This window comes from Danio rerio, chromosome 18, assembly GCF_052040795.2.
Source record: "Danio rerio strain M-AB ecotype USA chromosome 18, GRCz13ab, whole genome shotgun sequence".
In the NCBI taxonomy this organism is placed as follows: domain Eukaryota; kingdom Metazoa; phylum Chordata; class Actinopteri; order Cypriniformes; family Danionidae; genus Danio; species Danio rerio.
In genome coordinates this window covers 10,891,704-10,913,566 of record NC_141038.1, presented here as the reverse complement: position 1 = coordinate 10,913,566, position 21,863 = coordinate 10,891,704, and the positions used below count along the sequence as shown (strand labels likewise).

Below are 21,863 nucleotides of genomic sequence, written 5' to 3'. Positions count from 1 at the left end.
GAAAAACTCACAACTTTAAGGAAAAGTAAAACAAAAAAAGACTTGTAACAGCAGCTAAAAGAGAGAATAATGCCACACTTACTTTCCCACCTAAGGCAAGGCAAGGCAAGGCAAGGCAAGTTTATTTATATAGCATCATTTCATACACAGTGGCAATTCAAAGTGCTTTACATAAACAAGAATAAAAGAAACAAGTAAAATAAAAATAAAAACAAATAATAAAAATGCGTAAAAACAAAACAAAACATAAAAACAGGTAAAATGTGATATAAAAGAATGAAGAAGAAGAGAAAAACATGATAGTGCAATTTGTCGGACGCAGCACAGTGCTCATTCAGTAAAGGCACAGCTAAACAGATGTGTTTTCAGTCTTGATTTGAATGTGCCTAATGTTGGAGCACATCTGATCATTTCTGGAAGCTGATTCCAGCAGCGGGGGGCATAGTGGCTAAAAGCCGATTCACCCTGCTTTGACTGAACTCTTGGAACTTCTAGTATATATGATCCTAAAGATCTGAGTGATCTGTTAGGTTTGTATTCAAGGCTGCACAATATATAATTTCACCATCGGTATTGCAATAGTCACATTGCAGTATCCACAATGTTGAGTAGAGATTATAGTCGATTACAGTTGATCAACAATGAGGACTGTACATTGTTATTTTACATTTTACATCACATTTGATTATTCACTTAATGTACCTGAATATCTGACAACTGTTCGACTCTTCGGAAAACCATAAAACACTACTTATTTTCCCTTTATCTTTGCTCTCTTATTTATTTATGCTTGCAATTTGTTCGATACACTCTGCTACAAGAGTATTCCAATCAATCTAAATAAATCTAAATCTAAATAATAAATAAAATGTAAAGATCCATTTGCAATGGAGCTATTTAAGTCATCCGCTGAAATTGTATTTGTATCGCAATATACAATTAGGTCCATAAATTTTGGACATTGATACAATTCTAACATTTTTGGCCCTATACACCAACACAATCAATTTAAAATGAAACAAACAAGATGTTTTAACTGCAGACTGTCAGCTTTAATTTGAGGGTATTTGCATCCAAATCAGATGAATGCTGTAGGAATTACAACATGTTGCATATGTGCCTCCCACTTGTTTAGGGTCCAAAAGTAATTGGACAGTTGACTTTTAAGCTGTTCCATGGCCAGGTATATGTTATTGCCTCATTATCCCAATTACAATGAGCAGATAAAAGGTCCAGAGTTCATTTCAAGTGTGCTATTTGCGTTTGGATTCTGGAGGACCACAGAAAAAAATTTTGGTGGACGACCAAAGAATTCTTTCCTGGTAAAGAAAACACCCTTCACAACAGTTCTGAAGTTTCAGGCAATATTTTCTGCTCATATTAAGCCAAATGCTTCAGAACTCATTGGATAGTGCTTCATAGTGCAGACATAACCAAAAAGTTTTTGAAGGGAAATAAGTGGAATGCTATGCAATGGCCAAGTCAATCACCTGACCTGAATCCGATTCAGCTTGTCTTTCACTTGCTGAAAACAAAACTGAAGGGAACATGCCCCAAGAACAGACAGGACATTTAAAGACATTTGCTGTAGAGGCCTGAAAGAGCACCACCTGGAATGAAACTCAGTGTTTGGTGATGCGTTCCAGACTTTAAGCTGTAATTGACTGCAAAGGATTTGCAACCAAGTATTAAAAAGGGAAATTTTGATTCATGATTATTATTCAGTCCAATTACTTTTGGACCCTTAACAAGTGGGAGGCACATATGCAAACTGTTGTAACTCCTAAACCATTCACCTGATTTAGATGTAGATACCCTCAAATTGAAGCTGACAATCTGCAGTGTATGGAGCCAAAAATGTTAGAATTGTGTCGATGTCCAAATATTTATGGACCTAACTTCATATCGCAAAAACCATAGACGCTGCAAAAGAAACACCTCAAATAGGGTTTAACCTATTTTGTAATTTGATGCAAGTATTATATAATACATTGTATAGCTTTATAAATAGTATAATATCTTTTGATAATGACACATCAGCACTGTCTTAAGAAAATGATCGAATGGATCTGGTTTGAAATTAAGCTAAAAACTCTCTGGGGGAAAAAGAAAGAATAATATGCTTATAATAAAAGTGAACTGTCATACTGTATTGTAATACACTGTGATGATTTTCTGCCAAAGTAAAAGCACCATCTGCACATAACGCGCCAGAGACTCTCATCAACTGCACTGTGACCTCCTCAACTTTCACAGATCTCATTTTCTCCAATAAAGCCTCTAAGACTCAACTATCCCCCATTGATCAGCCTCTGAACGTACCGCTAAGCTGAAGCCCGTTGCACTGCTGAACCGCATTGCCATGACGAACGTCTTGCCGTCTGAAGCGCCTGAAGAAGAAGAAAAGAGAGAAATGAGACATTGACATAACCCAGACACAAACCCGTTCATCTGCCTGTGATCGTCATTTCATCCTCCTGCCACCCAGCGAGTGTAGCAGCATAGCGAGGCGACAGAAATTCAATCACACTTGCTCTGCTTTTTGTCTGGATTTCTGTGAGTTATGAGTCTGACAGGTATTTGGTGCCGATTGTGCATGACTCGTCTGGCTTTGCATACAAAACCGAATGTGATGGGAATTAATATGGGTGAGAAGTGTTAGCATCAATCGCTAACAAGCTCAAACTGATGACCACACTGAGGCAGCTGACAGGCCTTTGAGTCGGGATTAGAGAAACACTCCCACTCGTGCTTCGCTCTCACTCGCGCACACACACACACACACACATCCACCCACACATGCTAGCCTGCGGATAAGTGAAACATCAAAAGAGCTTTCACAAAAACACACACTCTCCACGTTCACTGAGCGCACTAATGGAAACACTAGGCTGGAAAACAAACTAGGTTTTGGAGCACATGGATATTTTCATGCGATAAAACTTTAAACCTAAAGAAAGGGGCTAAAATAAAATCTCATGGTTACGTAATGGGATAGTTTACAAACATAAAACAAAAATTGGAGTTACTTTTATTTTTCTAGACATTAAAGAAGAGTTATAGCTGAAATTGTGTCCCTTGGTAATTCATAAAATACAGATCATTGGCTACTTGCACTTTGAGGGTCAAAACATGTATTGTCAGAATTAAAGGAGATAATTTTGTAAATAAATGTTTAGTTTCTTACACGGACCAATCATTCAGATTTACAAGACTTCAAATCAACAGAAGACGCAATTATTAGTGTTTTTTGCCTGTATATGATTAATCGATCACACTTTACAATAAGGTTTCATTAGTTGATGATTAGCTGTTAGTTAATGTAATTACTAAAGTGAACTAATAATGAGCAATACTAAAATCCACAGTCATGCTTGTTAACATTAGCTAATGCGCTAGCAATAAACAACTTTGATTCCATTAACTAACATTAACAAAGATGAATCAATACTGTAATAAATGTATTGTCCATGTTATTAAATACTGTACATTAACTAATGGAAGCTTATTCTAAAGTGTTACCAATTATTCTGATCTTCTGATTACACTCTTTTATTTATATTGGCTTATAAATTTAATAATTTATATTAAATTATTTATATTTTCCTCTTAACTTTTACTTTTTAAACTCATTGTTCAATGTTGTTGAATTACATGGCAAAATAATCTTATTATTTTTATTTCTTAATTTGTTTAAAAAAAAAAGAATTTATAAAAAAAATATATATATATATATATTTCTTTTTTTTTTTACCTATTTTTTTACCTATATTTCCGTTTAACGGAGAGAAGATTTTTTTTAACACATTTTTAAACATATTAGTTTTAATAACCCATCTTTAATAACCGATTTATTTCTTCTTTGTCATAATGACAGAAAATAATATTTTACTAGATATTTTTCAAGACACTTATATACAGCTTAAAATGACATTTTAAGGCTTAACTAGCTTAAAGGGGCTAATAATTTTGACCTTAAAATGTTTTTAAAAAATTTTTTAACTCGCGTTTATTCAATCAGAAATAAAACAACTAAGACTTTCTCAAGAAGAAAAAATATTATCAGACATACTGTGAACATTTTCTTGCTCTGTTAAGCAAAACACACACACACACACACAAACACACAAACACACACACACACACACACACACACACACACACACACACACACACACACACACACACACACACACACACACACACACACACACACACACACACACACCTTTTTCCTTGCCATAGCTTCTTCTGACTGTTCACTGTGGTTATTAATACTTTTAAATTAACTCTAGAACTACAGTCATTTTGGTCATTTTGACCTTATTTACATTTTGTAAATTAAAAGCTAGAAAACAAAAAAACCCATATACTATTGTACACTGACTTTTGCTAAACATTTGTATATTTCAAAACATAGATGAGTTCTAGGTATTTCTACATTTAATAGACATAATGGTCATGCATTTGACAGCATGCATTTCAGCATCCGCTACATTTTCCTGTTTTTTTGAATATGCATGCCACTGAATATGCAACATTTTACTGCAGTGAACAAAGTGAGGTATACACCAATAACTTGAGTATTTTGGTATTTTTAGCCTAATGACTTCACAAAATATGATGAGAGACATTTAAAGCTTAATTTTAAAATCACTGTCTTATATATACCCATTCTAAAAGGTAAAAAATCCTGGTAGTTCCAGTGTTAATTAACAATTTCTGTTATTTCCTATTTTATTTCTTCCTCACAAAAAAATAAAAAAGACAACAACAACAACAAATTAATCTGACCTTAAACTATAACAATAATAAAACTCTCTCTCTCTCTCTCTCTCTCTCTCTCACTTTTATTTTGACTTCTATTGTTATCATTTGTAAGTAACTCTAGATAAAACAATGCCAAATGATGAGATGAATGTAAATGTTCTGTAAAGCATACCAGTGCAACAATGTGTAGTGTGAAAAGTCATGTACAAACACAACTAAAATAATCAGTATTATATTTAATACATAAAATCTGTCATATATTGTCTGTACCTTTTAGTATAAAGTCCTGCAGGATAGTAGCGTGAACATGTGAACCCATCCCAGGCACAGTAAGGGTCTCTGGCCAGGCAGCAGTCGGCACAGGCTGACCCATAGAGCCCACACTGATGCACACGGATCTGTGTTACACCCAACTCCGAGCCCACATACAGCTGTTGCTATAAATACACAAACACACCGCTTTCAGATGAGGACCACTGTGTCCAAACCAGCACCTTAATATGATAATAAAGTAAATAAAATCATCCTGGTGTTCATTACAAACAATTTAGTATAATACAGCAATAATGAAGAACAAAAGATGCTCATATTTTATTCATAATATTTAGTAGTCATTCTCAGCATTAATAATTCACAACAAAGCATCTGTCTGGATATAAAAATGCTGAATTTGCTATGGGTGGTCACTCGTGCATGAAAAATGTACTCAATTCCACCATCTACAGGTGGAGAATGAAGCTGTGAGCAGTAAATGAGCAAGTCTTACTCGTTTAGTAGAGATCAGGATCTCAGTAATGGGAACAGGGACCTAAAATAAAGAAGAAAGAGAAAAATGATTAGAGTGAAGATTGTTTCGAGTTGAAATAAGATGGTTCAATACAAAGAGAAAAAAGATGACCTTAAAAACCTGCAGTTCCTCCAGAAGAACCTCTTCAACTGTGTCGGCTTCTTTGTTGTAGATTGTAATCATTTTTAATACTACAGAATTATCTGTGTCGAAAACAAAGAGAGAAAATCTGAATTAATAATTATATGCATTTTATATTACGCATATTATCATCATCATCAGCCATATTATCGCAAAAACACTCGCCGGCCACTTTATTAGGTACCACTGTTAAAAATTGCTCGTTATCGTAAATTTCTAATTAACCGATCACATGTTAGCAACTCAATGAATTTAGGCATGTAGACATGGTCAAGACGATCTGCTGCAGTTCAAATCGAGCATTAGAATGGGGAAGAGAAGTGATTTAGGAGAGTTTTAACATGGTATAGTTGTTGGTGCCAGACAGGCTGGTCTGAGTGTTTTAGAAACTGCTGATCTACTGGGATTTTCATACACAACCATCTGTAGGTTTTACAGAGAATGGTTCAACAATGAGAAAATATCCAGTGAGTGGCAGTTTTGTGGACACAAATGCCTTGTTGATGCCAGAGGTCAGAGGAGAATGGCCAGACTGGTTCAAGCTGATAGAAAGTCAACATTAACTTTGTAACAGTAACTGTACTCAAATGGCCTCCACAGTCACCAGATGTCAATGAAATACAGCACCTTTGGGATGTGGTAGAACAGGAGATTCACATCATGGCTGTGCAGTCAACAAATCTGCAGCAACTGTGTGATGCTATCATGTCAATATGGACCAAAATCTCTGAGGAATGTTTCCAGTACCTTGTTGAATCTATACCACAAAGAATTAAGGCAATTTTGAAGACAAAATGGTACTTTTGCCTTCCCGGTACTTAAAGGTGTACCTAAAAAAGTGGCCAATGAGTGTTTATAGGCATATTACAATATGTATTTATTTTGTTTTTAGTCAATTATGCTCACCAAGTCAACATTTATTTGACCAAAAATAGAGTAAAAAAGTAATAATGTAAAATATTATTACAGAATTAAAAATAACTGGTTTCTCTTTTAAATTGTGATGTATTCCTGTGATTAAAGTATGTTTTTTTGCATCATTACTCCAGTCTTGAGTGTTGCGCAATCCTTCTGAAATCATTTTATTTTACTGATTCTTTATAACACTGTAAACAGTTTTCTGTTTAATATTTTTTGGTACATTTTAAAATTCTTGGATAAATATAAAGATCAAAAGAGAAGAATTGATACGAAATATAAAGATTTTGTAATAATATACTATAACTTCTTCGCCTTTTTAGTTATTTAAATGCACCACTGCTGTGCTGAATAAGAGTGTAAAATTCCTTTTAAAATTACAGTAGTGTATATTTGCTAAAATATATCAATCATCAACTTTTTAAAAATATACTAGCACACAAAGTCGAGAACAAATATTTCAAGAGGGTTCTAGACTAGAACTCAAAGCATGTAAAATATTCATTGTATTTTGCAAATAAAAAAAAGGACATAATGATGTGTAATACGACTCTACACATCTGGGAGTACAACATAATATAGATAATAATTTTGAGGTGGCTCAGTGATTAGCACTGTCACCTTAGAGCAAGGTCACTGGTTTGAGTCTCGGCTGGGTCAGTTGACATTTCTGTGTGGAGTTTGCATGATCTCCCCATGTGTGTGTGGGTTTCCTCTAGGTGCTCCGTTTCCCCCACAGTCCAACGACATGCTTTACAGGTGAACATAATAGACTAAATTGGCTGTAGTGTATGTGTGTGAATGAGAGTGTATGGATGTTTCCCAGTCCTGGGTTGCAGCCGGAAGAGCATCCGCTGTGTAAAACATAAGTTGGTGGTTTATTCTGCTTTGGCGACCACTGATGAATAAAGGGATAAGCCAAAGAAAAATGAAAATGAATGAATGAATAATTTTGAGTACCAGTGCCTATGAAGAGAACATTGTAGTGTCCATCCTCAGCCTCCACCCGGTCCACTGCCAGCTGGGTGAGTTTACGTCCTCCTTCAGTGTCCAGCAGGATGGGTCGTCTGTGAACAGGCTGCACCGCCTGGAACATGAGCGGATGGGAACGTGCAAATCGGAGAACCTCATCCGAATACTCCTTAGAGCTGGAGAAATGGCCTCCATTTATCTTACTGGCACACTGCGAGAGACATGAAGGTCATATTTGTTTGAGATTCAGCCAATATGAATATCTGAACATGGACAGATATTAATACATTTAAAAAAGAAAAAAAAATCTAGACTTCTGCATTCCTTTTTTACTGAATAAATGAATCGAGATAGATTTTGTATGAATTTATTAATAATTTTTTTCCTGGTTGTATTTTAATGCAGGTATCTTGGCTGGTTTAGGCCTGTCATGGATAAAATAAATGGCACTAAAACAGGCAGTAGATGGCAGCAAATGCTTGTTTTATTGAGTGATTCACTAAATCATGAATTCAAAAGATTCATTCTAAAAAGCTAAGTGAAGTTTCATAAACTAATTTCGAGAGGAGCACATGATGTGATTGACTGCAGCTGGTCTCTCATCTACAATCATTAGTTAGCCAATCAGATTAATCCAAACTCACTATAAGTAGCCTAGCTTAAACTACTCCCCTATTTCCGTTTTCCAAAGAAACCCTCATCCACCCCTTCTCCCCCTTTCTTCCTTTACCACGGGGAACTCTCGAGAACTACCTGATCTCAAACTCCCCTTACATGCTCAATCGACTAGGTGGGATTATATCCGAGCTCAGCGTTCTCTCCCGGGACAGCATGCTGCTATCATTTGTCAATCAATATAAGTGTGAACTCCTGAATTCATTAATAAATAAAGTATTTATATTCATGAATAGATAATCGAATAATTGGCTTAAATGATTCATTCAAACAGAAGCTTCATTTAGAAACACATCGTGACAGTGAATCACTGACTCAAATGATTAGTTCAAAAATTAATTCTGTATTTGTTTGAAACTATTGGTGCAGTAGTGAAATAAATACACAAATAAGTAGTGCCTGAAATGTAACTCAGTATTAACTTTGCTCGTATGATATGAATATCACATTTGCAACTGCGCTCACATGCTGATACTTAGAAAAACATCACTCTTGCTTCAAGACATGTTTTTATAGACAACTATGATTTAAGCATAGATGACAAATATTTCATAACTATTATATTAGCAAAGACAGCAAATATTGCAGACTCCTAGTATTTTTATATTGTAAAAAATGAGTAGTTACTTAATTGTGAGTAAACCAGTTGCCTTAAAAGTGAAAAGTTGACTTTACTAGTAAATTCTTAATAAAAAACTTAAATTTGAATATTTATGCCCATTGTTCAGTTGCTTAATTGTAAAGCAATAAAATCAAGTTTGTAATCAAGTGTAATTATTTTTTCTTATAACATTGTTATTAATGTCTAATGGTTTTTTGTATGTAACTCTAATGATATTGTATGTGTAATAATGTGTGGGGGCAACTGATGAAAATTAGCCCTTGGAACTAACTCTTGCTTATTAACACCTTTTTTCCTATTGATTAATGAGTATCCCCTGTTAAATTAATAAACAAATAAAAAAATAAATAAACACATAAAACATAAATAAATAAATAAATAAAGTATGTTTACTCGCTTGTGTTTTTTATGTTCAAGTAAAGTCAACTAATCAATTTAAAATCAACAGGTTTACTCATTTTTTTAAAGTAAAGTCAACTAATCACTTTTTCCAGTGTATATGCTAAAATACTATGCAAGGCACAAAAGGTTTCAGGTGTTTCATTTTGTTCCTCCTGATCTGAGAACAGCTTGCCTGTTTCTCACAGCTATAACCTTTTAGAACAAGAGACTAATCAGAAATCCAGCAGTGCACGTCTTAAGCCACCAAATTGGCTTTTAAAAGGTCATTTCTCAGATACACCTTTTTTCATATGCTTTACCCTAGAATAACTGCACACAGAAATAAAAGAATGGGTAATTTTGAGATGAGAACAATGTAAAAAAAACCCTGATTCTCCAATATGAGATGAGACAAAAACACACTAGAGAAAAAACTGGCTGTAAATTGCAGGTCATTACTAACTATTGGAAACCAATCTCGCTCTTTTATCGGCTGGGGATAAAGAGCGAGAGAAGGACGTTAATCAGCACGTATCAGATACAATTATAATTCAAACCACGACAATTTGAACACCTCAATTTCACAGTGCTTTCATAAGTGCTCGGTTTCAGACATTAATGTAAAAGAATTGGCATGACGTGCTCGAGGAGAAAAGTGATGTGCACAGTCATGCTGAAAATAGACTTGTCTGCCATGAGAGATTCTGTGTGTCTGAAGAGATAAGATCCCAAATTCAACATTCACTCAAGTGGGCCACAGAATAACACCGGGCGTTTGAGGCATAAACCTAACACGACGTGACATTTTGTACACAGGGAATTCTGATAGAACAACAAGATTATGACACAATGTGACTGATGGACCCAGTATATGGAGAGGGCTCTGGATGCAGACCTGGTGCAGTGCAATCTGAGCTGCATCCAATGCTTTTTTTTATGTGCTCACCTAACCCCACCCCTTACAGTGACATCACTACCTCCATTGAGTGCATTGTGTCTGACTTTGCATCACTGAGATATGCAGTCTCATTTTGCATCACCAAGGCTGCATCCAGATACTATTGAATATGAGGAAATATCACTCACCGATCCGGGTCGAGGGTATGGGACTTTGCCGTCGTACACTTTCCAGTGATGGTCGGTCCGTTCCCGGTGTGCAAAAGGCCCATTAAATGCAGCACGGATGTCATCCATATTATACATGCACACTGCATATCCTTTAAACACAGCACTGGGGGAAAAGGAAGATGGATTTGAGCATCTAGAGTGCTGTCAGTGATTTTGATCTTAACTGTGGGAATAATATATATATTTTTTTCTGTTGAATGACCTCACCTGGTGGTGCTGAACAGACCAAAGATCTCTGGATTTTTCTCATCTTTTTTCCGTAGTACAAACACATCCTCTGAAACGCAACAGAGACAAAAAAAAAAAAAATTAAAAAATAAAAAAGTTGAAAATAAAATAAAATTATACAAATTAAAATTTAAATTAAAATAAAATGAAATAAAATTTAATTTAAAAATAAATTAAATTAAAATAATAAAATATAAAAAATAATCTTAATCCCTAATATTGTGTAACATTATGGAAGAGCAACAATAAGTAAATAATTAAATTGAAGTGATTTAAAATTAATATTTAAAGTATTAATATAAAGTATAATAAAAAGTATCATTTGGCAATATATTTGCAATATCTTTAATATTTTACATGACAGAGACCAAAAAAGTTGAAAGTAAAGTTAAATTAAATAAAACATTTAATTAAAATAAAAAATAAAAATACAATAATAAATAAATTTATATATTTTTTTATTTAATTTAAAAATAAATAAATAAATAATACAATTAAATGAAAAATTAAATACAAAAAAAATAAATTTAAATAAATAAAAATTAAATTAAACAATTACAAAAAAATAATAATCTTGATCCTTAATATTGTGTATCATTACGGAAGAGCTTAATAACTAAATATTTTAATTGAAGTGCCTCTTGAGATTTAAAATGAATTTAATTATTATTTGGCAACATATTTGCAATATTTTTAATCAATACAATCAGTGTATCTTTTACACACTAAAAATGCTGGGTTGTTTCCTGTCAAATTTGGGTAAGATATGGACAAACCTAACCAATGGGCTCATTTTTAAATGTTTTCAAATGAGAATCAGTTAAAGTACAAACATTTTGCACTCATCTTTATAATCTTTATCTCCAATAATCTTGTGGACAAATTGGTTGCTTAAGCGAATATTGATGTAGAAATGAATGAGCTTTCATCTGAAAGTCAAACAACCCTCAAAGAGATCCTTCACAAGACTACAAAGTTCAGTAAAGATGAAACACATCTAGATTTTCAGATCACACCACAGTCTTATACACACTGTGATAACTACTGCGAAGACATGGAGATCTATTGCAAAATGGTCTGGATGGACAGATGTATGGATGAATACGTGATGAAATCTCTACAGTGGAAGGCAAAATGTGAAATGAAAAAAACTGATTCATCAGCAGTCTTGCTCTGAGGGATCTGATGAATAAAATCACTGTGCTGGAAGAAATGAATCATCACTGAAGCTAAAACTGCAGTTTTTCTTCTTCCTTTGCCATTGTGGCTATTTTGGTCAAGCAGGCCTCTTGATTTATCCTTCAGTGCTTTACAGATACTGCTGAGAGCATGACAGTGACCTCCAGTCCTCAGTATATCACCAATGCAAGAGCTAGGCTATATAGTTTATTGCACACTACTGGAAAAATATGCAACATTGTTATGTTTTTTTTGTTTGTTTTTAAGTATGTATATGGTATTTCTTAAATACTGCAATAGGGTCATTCTTCAACTACGGGCACTTTTTGTCAGGGTTCTGCCACTCTGGTCTTGTAAATTCTTGTTTTGGTGGCAGAGTCCGGACACTAACTCTGTTTAGTCCTGTAGTGCTTGGCTCGAGTTTTCTTGGGTCGAGCACTTGTTTTGTCGTGTGTCTGTGTCTCTGTATGAGCGCCATTTGTGAATGCGCATGGACTGTGCTTGACGCGGGCGCGTGAGGTCTTTGCATGTTTGCAGGTGCGTGCTCCTGTCCGGGTCTTTACGTTCGTCTGTCTGCAGCGTGATGTTTCTTTCCCAGCGTCTCAGTCTTGTTGGTTTCGTTTGCCCTGGGATGAAACATGCACGCTGTGTGTTTGAGTGCACAGTAAGTTTTTTTTTATTCATTGTGTACTCGTGTCTTGCGTTCAGTCTTCTGTTGGCGTTGTTTAGCACGTGGTGCGCGTTTACATGCACCGCATGCTTGTGTTGTCATGAACACGCGGTTAATGAGTTCATTGGCTGCGTGTTCTTGCCTTGTTTTATGTGAGCGCATGGCTTGTGTTGTCTCTTTGTGTCATGTGCTCGCCCGTCTATTGTCTGGTCCCACTCTCCTCGTTAACCCATTATTATTAATTGTGTTCATCTGTTTGTGTGTTACTTTATGTCTTATTGTGTCCAGCCCTGCTTTGTCCTGCCAGCACAGTAGAGTTTCTTTTTACCTTTTATTCATGTTTTCCCCCTCGGGGTAGTTTGTTTTTCCCTTCCTGTTTGATTTTAACAAATAATTTTGTCTGCAATTGGGTCCTCGCTCCCTCATCCTTCCTGATCCGTGATACTTTTATCCTTGTGAAGTTGAGTAAAAAAACTAGTTTAAAATTAACGTAACAGTTTAACCGTAATTTAAACTTTTTTAAAAGTAAACTCATTTAAACGTAACAAGTTTAAATAATTTGTCTAGTTTTAAGATCCGTAAGAGGACAAACTTGGATAAGAAGAGAAAAAAAAATTCCATCATACAAATGTCAATTCCAGCACACCCTTAATATACAGCTTTTATTTCAAAATGAAATAAATTATGACAGTCAAACATGGTCTAAGATCATTTTTGTATCTAGTTTAACCAATCTTTCCACAATATATAATAATTATACATTTGCCAATTAAATAAATTAGTTGTACGGTGAATTGTACACCTGTCACACTCTAAAATTTAATATTAATTTGGTTAAGAGCTTTAGAAAATAAATAAACTAAATTTGTATATTAAATAGAGCATGAACTTATACGTTGTAAATACACTTTTAATGTGTGACGAGAACTTTTTAAATATTTTTTAAAAATGTGTGTGCTGATAACAATGACATTTCAACCGTTTATTGTAAAAATAGCTTCACCGATTAGCTTTGAATCAATAATAGCCTTTCATGTATACAAAACACTCTTATTTACCTTAATTTTGCTTGGTTTTTAAAAACATCTTTGAAGGTACAACATGACGTAGAATACATGTATTTACTTATCAATTAATATTTACCGTGAATTTTTCTTCAAGTGTTGTTGATAAAAAAATTTAATTCCCTCCATCTTGAACATGCTCTCAGATGGCACTATTAATTTTCATAGAAACCACCTAAATAATCTTTCACACAAACTTTTTAAAGCGACAGCTATATTTTGTATAAAAAATAATATTGATAATAGTCTCACATTAATAGCTATAGAAAATATTTAAATTATTTCACAAGTGCTTAATTAAGATATATTAATAGAAACCAGATAAATATTTTAAAATGTTATTTTCATTGTTGAAGTTTTAAACTCTGGGTGTGCAACAAGGTGAAAACAATGATTTTGACACCTAAAAGGAGGTTGAATAATATGAAAAATATATAATAGAAAGGTAGAATATGATCAAAGGACATAAAAGTGCCCGTAGTTGAAGAATTACCCAATAATGATATTTCTTATAATCTAAAATTTCCCTAGAAAAAAAGCTTTTTTTTATAATTCAATTATAAAATGATCATACTAAAATAAAGACAAAATAAATATATGTTTCCGATTCAATTAAATCTAATTTAGGCTAAACCAATGTTAAGGTGCAAACATTTAGACTTTAAAAAACTATTTATTTTAAGCTCGCTGCTCTGAAGCACTTAGGCCAGCCTTTGGACTGTCTAGCCAATAGCATATCAGCGCCTACTGGGAAGGCAGGTATAAAGTCAATAAAGCAAGCAAGCAAGGCCCCTATCTGATTGGTCAATGTTGGTTAAAATACTAATGCAGGTTAAACACAAATAGTTTAATAAATTAAATATATCCCACTTCTCTTCGATACATATATTGCATATAACATTATTGCAATAACAATAATTTTTCTATATATTGTGCAACCTTAATGCTTTTAGTTATTTTTATTAGTTTGCACAATTGAATTTTACATCAGTATGGTTATCAGTGTGTCAAATTTAAGTAATATGATATTTTCTTGTCAAATAAATAAACATAATTCATATATTTAGTATTTTAGTTGTATACTGTGATTAGTAAAATTGAACAGAATGCTGTAAATTATTGACCTTATTCTTGACATGGAAGCAGGCACAGCAATTGGAATCTTTTTGGCTCAAGATTTTTACTTTTAGACGTTAAAAATAACTCATTCTGCTGCTTCATGTTGAAAACTGACCTTATATTATCCTCCTTTGCATGTATAGTCGAACACACTTATTTGTGAAGCAAGCGGTTAGACTGTTTTCTGCCTTTTATTTTTGCTAGTCATTTCTCCCATAGGTGTCTGAATCAGACGTTCTAAAACAATCGCAAAATCAGGTGCACTTCAGAGTTTAAAAAAAAAGGTCAATATACTGTTAGTAAACTAATATATAAAGGAAGACATACATATAGTGGAAAATTATATAGCAGGGGTGGCCAACCCTGCTCCTGGAGAGCCACCTTCCTGCAGATTTCAGTAGCAACCCATATCAAACACACCTGCCTGTAATTATCACGTGGTGTTCAGGTCCTAATTAATTGGTTCAGGTGTGTTTGATATGGGTAGCAACTGAAATCTGCAGGAAGGTGGCTCTCCAGGAACAGGGTTGGCCACCCCTGGTATATAGGGAAAAAAACAGCCATTGACTATCTGTCAATAGACATTTTTTTTCCAACATTCCTCATAATATGTTGTATTACTGCATTAAACAGAAGAAACTGATAATTCAAAACCACTTGTGAGCGAGTAAATTTCAATTCATGTGATAAATATCCCTTTGAGCCAATTGTTTTATGTTTCATTTCCCTTTTGTGAAACAACCATCGTATCTACAACAACCTAACTACATTTCAAATCACAAAAGCATTGCTTTTTCCCTTTATTTATGCCTCTGGGAGACATTATGCTATTATTTCAAACTGTGACATATGTAGTAAAAATATCTAGACTTAAATCAATGTTTTTAGGCAGGTCTAGCTTAGGATTCGCTTTTAAAATAAACACATTGCACACTCAAGCAAAAAGAGAACATTAGGTAAACATGCAAAATTTAATTTACGAATCTTACTGTCATATGCTTACGATAAAAACAACAACTTTAGTTTGTTCTAGTTCTGCCACGCCAGTATTCTTTGTTGCACAGTATAAGTTTTCGCTGACGTGAGGTAAACATATTAGGCTTCATCTCATATCTTCCATAAGCACAATTAGTGGCTCTATGTGAAATACTTCCTTGGTGTAAGACAGGCATGAAAAAAAGGCCACCAGAGAGGCAGACAGAAAGAGTGAAGCTCCCCTACCGAGCTCATCAAAGTGTGTGTCAATGCCGTTGGGTCCTGCCACTGAGCAGATCAAACGTGTCTTCAGGAAAGAGCTCCATCTGTTTACCAGCATCCTCTGACCACCCTGGTCATTCTGACAGAGGGAAAGAGATGAAAAGGCACGTAAGCTCACCTCACCTGTGGGTGGTGCTCTTTTGCAGAAACTACATAGACAAATGTGATTGATCAGAAACATCTCCTGCTGTTTAATAACGTTTGCTCTAAACTTGCATCATGATGGTGTCATCTGTATTGACAGCTATTCTTAAAAGGTTTTATATTCTGACTAAATCCATATATATTTTAAAACATTTATATCATAATGCTTGACTAAAGAAGGTTGCTTATATTTTGTTGTATCTTTTATATTTCCCTGCCTTCGATGTTAATTGATAGTAGATAACGAGCTAAACACATTAAGCCATTTTCTTTATCTGGAGTGGGGTCATATGCTAGGTATGCACTGAAGTTTAAATTCTGGGCCGAAACCTGTTGAATCCAAAACTGCTTTGTAATAATAATTTATTATTTTAATAAGTAATAGATAATACTTTTATGAGATTTGTTTTATTTAAAACAATAGATCAAGATCAACCGATTTAAAAATTAACACAAGTCAATAAAATAAAAACATTTTATTGACTGAACAAGTTGAGAGGCATCATTTTATCAGCAATGGCATGACAGCACAGTGGCATTACTGTAAGCAGCAGGAACAAGTATACTACATAAAATGTCTCATCGGACTTATTTAAGCAGACTTTGCTTTTCTGGTAAGCATGTTGTTCATACACAACTAAGTGCATGTACATAAGCTAAATATCCACATAGTAGAACATTGTTCTATTTTGTTAATTGACCATAATGCGAGATAGTTGACGGTATGCTCCACTGCTCTTGGGATTTGGTCAGTGAAGCAACAAACTGCAGTGTAAGCCATTGAAATAAATGGGTTTCATAAAGCACCGCTTTCTGCATCTGATGTAAAAGCTGCTTCACATCCCACAGTGATTGTGGCTGGAGGGAGAGTAAAACCAGCATTGTAAACAATGAGGGGCAGTTTGGCATAGCATTGCCTTTTTTGGCTCATATTTTTGTCTGTTTTTTTTTTCTTTTAGATGAAAACAGACAAGATTATTTTCAGTCAATAATTTTTTTAGTGACCAAAAATTCAGTGCATTCCCATCATAAACGGCTTAAGCATGTAAATGCATTAACTTGCTTTTGTCTGATTATTGAGTATGCATGTGTGAGATCTGAGAGGAACACATCTTTACTGTTTTTAAGAGCATCTTAACAACAGCTTTACAGTAGAGGAGGAGAAACTATACCGCAAACTCGAACACATTTCTGACCCAAAGATGTGTTCGCATATAAAAGTGATTTTTGTAAACTGTTTTTTGCATTAGTGGGTTATTGCTGCCATGTAAACTGTGGCAAAAATGTTATTTTAAAAAAGCTGATTATTTTAGTTATTGGTGTATTGTTTAACATGCTCAATTAAGATTTTTTGGTTTTCCAGTGTTGATGAAATTGTTTTCAGGCTGAAGGTAAAATTATAAAAATATTCTAAATACTTCAGTTTCTTGCATAGATTGAACGTTTGGCTTCATAAAACCTTAATTTATCATGTGTGCTCACTTAGTCCTTTTTCACTTAGATTTAGATTAATGCTACTGAAGATAGTGAGGAATGTTCTGTTACATACTGTACTACAGCTGAATGTATGCAGAACAAAGCTAGTTTTACTTAAAGTTTTTCTGATGTGTGTTCCATACCGCACAGACTCTGGCCACTCTGGTGTAAACAGCTTTATTTCCTCCCTCAACATCGGCCACTCGCTCTGTGAAGAAGTAGTAAACCTTATCGTCAGCAGGGTCGTCATTGTCAGGGATCACCGCTGAACCCACAAACTTGGGCTCTGGGGAAAGAAAAACACAAACACAAGACATATGGTCAGAATTACAAAGAAGACTGTTTCCTACGTTCACCAAGACTACATCTGTTTGATATGATTAAGTTGTAATATTATTTTAAACTATCTTACTAGAAATTAATAAAATAAAAACTAAATAATTATGAAATCAATTGAATAAATCAATTAATGTTTGAATGAACAAAACAAATAAAATAATTATCAGTTTCTCTGGATTTATGATTACTCTAAGTATTAAAAAACTGTTAAAATGTACTTATTTCATGCTGTAAACAAGTGGTCCCCAACCCCCAGGCCATGGACCCAACTGGTACCAGGCCGCAGAAGAAATCAAAAATTATTTCAGTTTTATTTATTCTGAGCGAGAAACAGACGTCTTTCTAAAGTTTCTTTGTGAAGGGGTATAAGGCCCAATGAAGCCAAAGGTATAGATCTGCAACCCTATTGTCAAAAAAATCGGGTGAATCCATCATGTCTGTGCAAGAAGATCAACAGCTGGAGATCGCAAATGACGGCAACCATTCAAATATTTAGAAGGTGCTTGGCTTGTGCACACATGTTGGGTCTTCCAGGCACACCCAGCTGAAAACATCTTCAGAATGCTGCAAATGCACCGCGAGTCTAATGACAAGAAGGGACCAATCAGCTTCATATTCTGTATGGAATATACACATTTCAGTAGGCTAACAATTTCAGAGAATCACTGCAGTTTTTTTTTTTCTCTCTCTATAAATACAACAGCAGCAGCTTGATGGTTTCGGTTCATGATCGCCTAGCGATCTACGTATACCCACCCACCCCAATATGTGAGCAATGTGTTGAATCACCTTTCTTTTGTTTTATATTCTTTTCCAAACTTTGCATTAGTAATATATTTAGCAGATGTTTAGTTAAACATTTTCAATACACACAGGCACAGGACCACGAGGCGGGAATCAAACTTGGGTCGCCGCGAGCACCGGAGTGCATGTGTCGACGCACTAACTACTACACCACTGGTGCAGACAACATTTTTAATATTATATAATAACTACTATTAAAATCAAAGCAACATGAACTAAAGTTGCAATCAGAATTATTAAACCCCTTTTATTTTTTTTTATTTTTAAAATATTTCTAAAATGATGTTTAACAGAACAAAACAATTTTGACAATATGTCTGATAATATTTTTTCTTCAGGAGAAAGTCTTATTTGTTTTATTTCGGCAAGAATAAAAGCAGCTTTTAATTTTTTTTAAGTAACTTTAAGGTCAAAATTATTAGCCCCTTTAAGCTACATTTTTTTTTCTCAATAATCTACAGAACATTGTTATACAATAACTTGCCTAATTACGCTAACCTGACTAGTTAACCTAGTTAAGCCTTTAAAAGTCACGTAAAGCTGTATAAAAGTGTCTTGAAAATATCTAGTCAAATATTATTTACTGTCATCATGGCAAAGATAAAATAAATCAGCTATTAAGAAATGAGTTATTAAAACTATTATGTTTAGAAATGTGTTAAAAAAAATCTTTTCTTCGTTAAACAGAAATTGGGGGAAAAAAATAAACAAGAGGGCTAATCATTCAGGGGGTTTAATAATTCTGATTGCAACTCTATAATTAACATTTTATGCACAAAATACATATTCCCAATATAGTCTAACACAAACAAATCCCTTATCCCCTTAAGTTGTGTGCTCTGCATGTTGAAGGCCGCAGTGCAGCGAGTGTGAGTGGGATTAAATCTTCAGCACCCCGTGAGTCTGAAGCGATAACACTTAACAGCAGTTAACACCATTCACAACACGCAGACCTCCACCTCACACTGTCGAATACGCACAGAAAATGTACAAGTCCCCATGGAGTCGCGCTCTCTGCCCCGCATTACGCACTTGTGTGCTATCGAGCTGATGACCTCAGGATGTGATGGTATTTGACCGTGTTTTATTATGTCGGAATGGATGTGAATGGGTCTCACAGAGATTGATGGTACGTGTCATACTCCTTGCTCTTCGCTCTCTCTGAATGATTAATGCATCACAGCAGGAGCCTGAATCACACGTGACGAGTGCGAGACAACACTGTATTATTAGCATAGACTCCACATCTTACTGGAAACACACACACATTTTGCATGATGGGCAAAAACAGTTTATGAATCAGTATACAGTTTGGACTAACATGGTTACAGTGTAGCAGTTTATTGTATATCCAGTTCATAAAGCAGGATTTAGTTATTGTTTTGGCATAGTTTAAGAATGACTTTTTCAAATATAAGGTTAACAAGCACATGTATATTATTTACATATGTATAAGCTATAAACATTCATTCTTTTTTTTTTTCAGCTTAGTCCCTTTATTCAACAGGGGTCGCCATAGCAGAATAAACAACCAACTTATCTAGCATATGTTTTACACAGCGGATGACCTTCCAGCTGCAACCCAGTACTGGGAAACAACCATACACACTCATTCACACCATACACTAAGGCCAATTTAGTTTATTCAATTCACGTATACCTCAAGTCTTTGGACTGTGGGGGGGGGAACAGGAGATCCCAGAGGAAAACCACGCCAACATGGTAAGAAACATGCAAACTCTTCACAGAAATGCCAACTGACCCAGCCAGGACATGACCTAGCAACCTTCTTGCTGTGAGGCGACAGTGCTAACCACTGAGCCACCGTGTTGCCTCATTTGCTCTGTGTGCATCTGAAATTCATTCATTCATTCATTCATTCATTCATTCATTCATTCATTCATTCATCTGCTTTTCAGGGTATGGGTCACGGGGGCAGCAGTCTTAGGAGAGAACCCCACACTTTATTTGTTTTGGACGGTGAAAGCAAAATTCTCCTATGAGAGTGATAATAGCGCCTCCCGATGGTGAATGCGTTTATACTCATGGCAGGTATTATTTGGTAGTTTGGTCATTTATTTAACTAATTTGGCAACCGTCAAATGTCATCAGGGAAACGGCTTGAATTTCTGCTTAGTAAAAAAACATTAGTGTGCCATTTGGGACGACAGTACTTGTACTATGCTGTTGAGTGTGTAAGTAGAGAAGCACTTAGTGCATGAGTGCATAGTGTGCCATTTGAGACGCTGCTATAGTCCCTAAAGCGTGACCTGGATCTTGCCCCAGGCCTCCGCCCGGTGGGACATGCCTGGAACACCTCCCTAGGTAGGCGACCAGAAGGCTTGCGAAACAAATGCCCGACCCACCTCAGCTGACTTCTCTCAATGTGGAGGACCAGCGGCTCTACTTCGAGCTTCTCCCGGGTGACAGAGCTCCTCACCCTATCTATAAGGGTGTGCTCTGCCACGCTGCGAAGGAAACTCATTTCGGCCACTTGTATCCGACCATATATACAGTAAAAGGCAAATGCAATATTCAATGAGTGATGTTTAATGAAGAAATGACATGATATTCCTTTTACATCCATCTTTTTCTGGAGAAAGGTTTATTTATTTTTGTTTGGCTGGAATTAAAGTTATTTATTTAACATTTATAAAGACATTATTATTAGCTCCCATAATATTTTGGTTTTCACTTTTTTTGATATGCAAACCACTGTTGTCCAGTGACTTCCCTTATTAACCTAACTTGCATAGTTAACCTACAGTATTTACCTTATTTAAGCCTTTAAATTACACTTTAAGCTGAATACTAGTATCTTGAATAACTAGTACAATATAGATAATAATACAACAATAATACAACATGGGCACATTGTGAAAACGTAGCGCTATTTACATTTCTTAAGATGGCAAATTATGTAGTAAGAAGTAGGTATGGCTGCATTTCGTCTTGAAAACAATCGCTATTGAGTAGTATGATGCCAATCCTTTTCGCGTTCCACCAGCTGACCCCTGACCTCCATATGGCTTTCCCGCTGTTACCAGTATGTTTAGTAGCTCACCATGTATGGACTTGAAACGCAGAGATTGGTTAGGTTTAGGAAATGAAGAGGGTGGGTCAGTCTATCGGTTTGTCATTCAGTAAGTCAATCAGTCCACAACTGCCTCTAGTGGATTTACGCAAGAA

At 35.1% G+C, this 21,863-nt stretch overlaps 1 protein-coding gene across 10 annotated transcripts in view; it reads right to left on the bottom strand.

Moving 5' to 3' along the window:
• The window catches only part of sema3e (sema domain, immunoglobulin domain (Ig), short basic domain, secreted, (semaphorin) 3E), a 128,649-nt gene that overhangs the window by 5,781 nt on the left and 101,005 nt on the right, over window positions 1–21,863 (bottom strand). For 8 of the 10 annotated variants that reach the window (XM_087292325.1, XM_087292322.1, XM_087292323.1 and 5 more), the window contains 9 exons: window positions 17,675–17,817; window positions 15,876–15,990; window positions 10,602–10,671; window positions 10,353–10,497; window positions 7,577–7,799; window positions 5,669–5,760; window positions 5,537–5,578; window positions 5,041–5,207; window positions 2,323–2,390 (listed from right to left, as the gene is read on the bottom strand). In XM_087292325.1, the coding sequence (XP_087148451.1) occupies window positions 2,323–2,390; window positions 5,041–5,207; window positions 5,537–5,578; window positions 5,669–5,760; window positions 7,577–7,799; window positions 10,353–10,497; window positions 10,602–10,671; window positions 15,876–15,990; window positions 17,675–17,817 (1,065 nt within the window). Of the gene's footprint in view, window positions 1–109; window positions 1,051–1,955; window positions 2,391–5,040; window positions 5,208–5,536; window positions 5,579–5,668; window positions 5,761–7,576; window positions 7,800–10,352; window positions 10,498–10,601; window positions 10,672–15,875; window positions 15,991–17,674; window positions 17,818–21,863 lie in introns of those variants that run through there. The other 2 variants (XR_015514381.1, XR_015514380.1) reach the window with 2 other exon arrangements.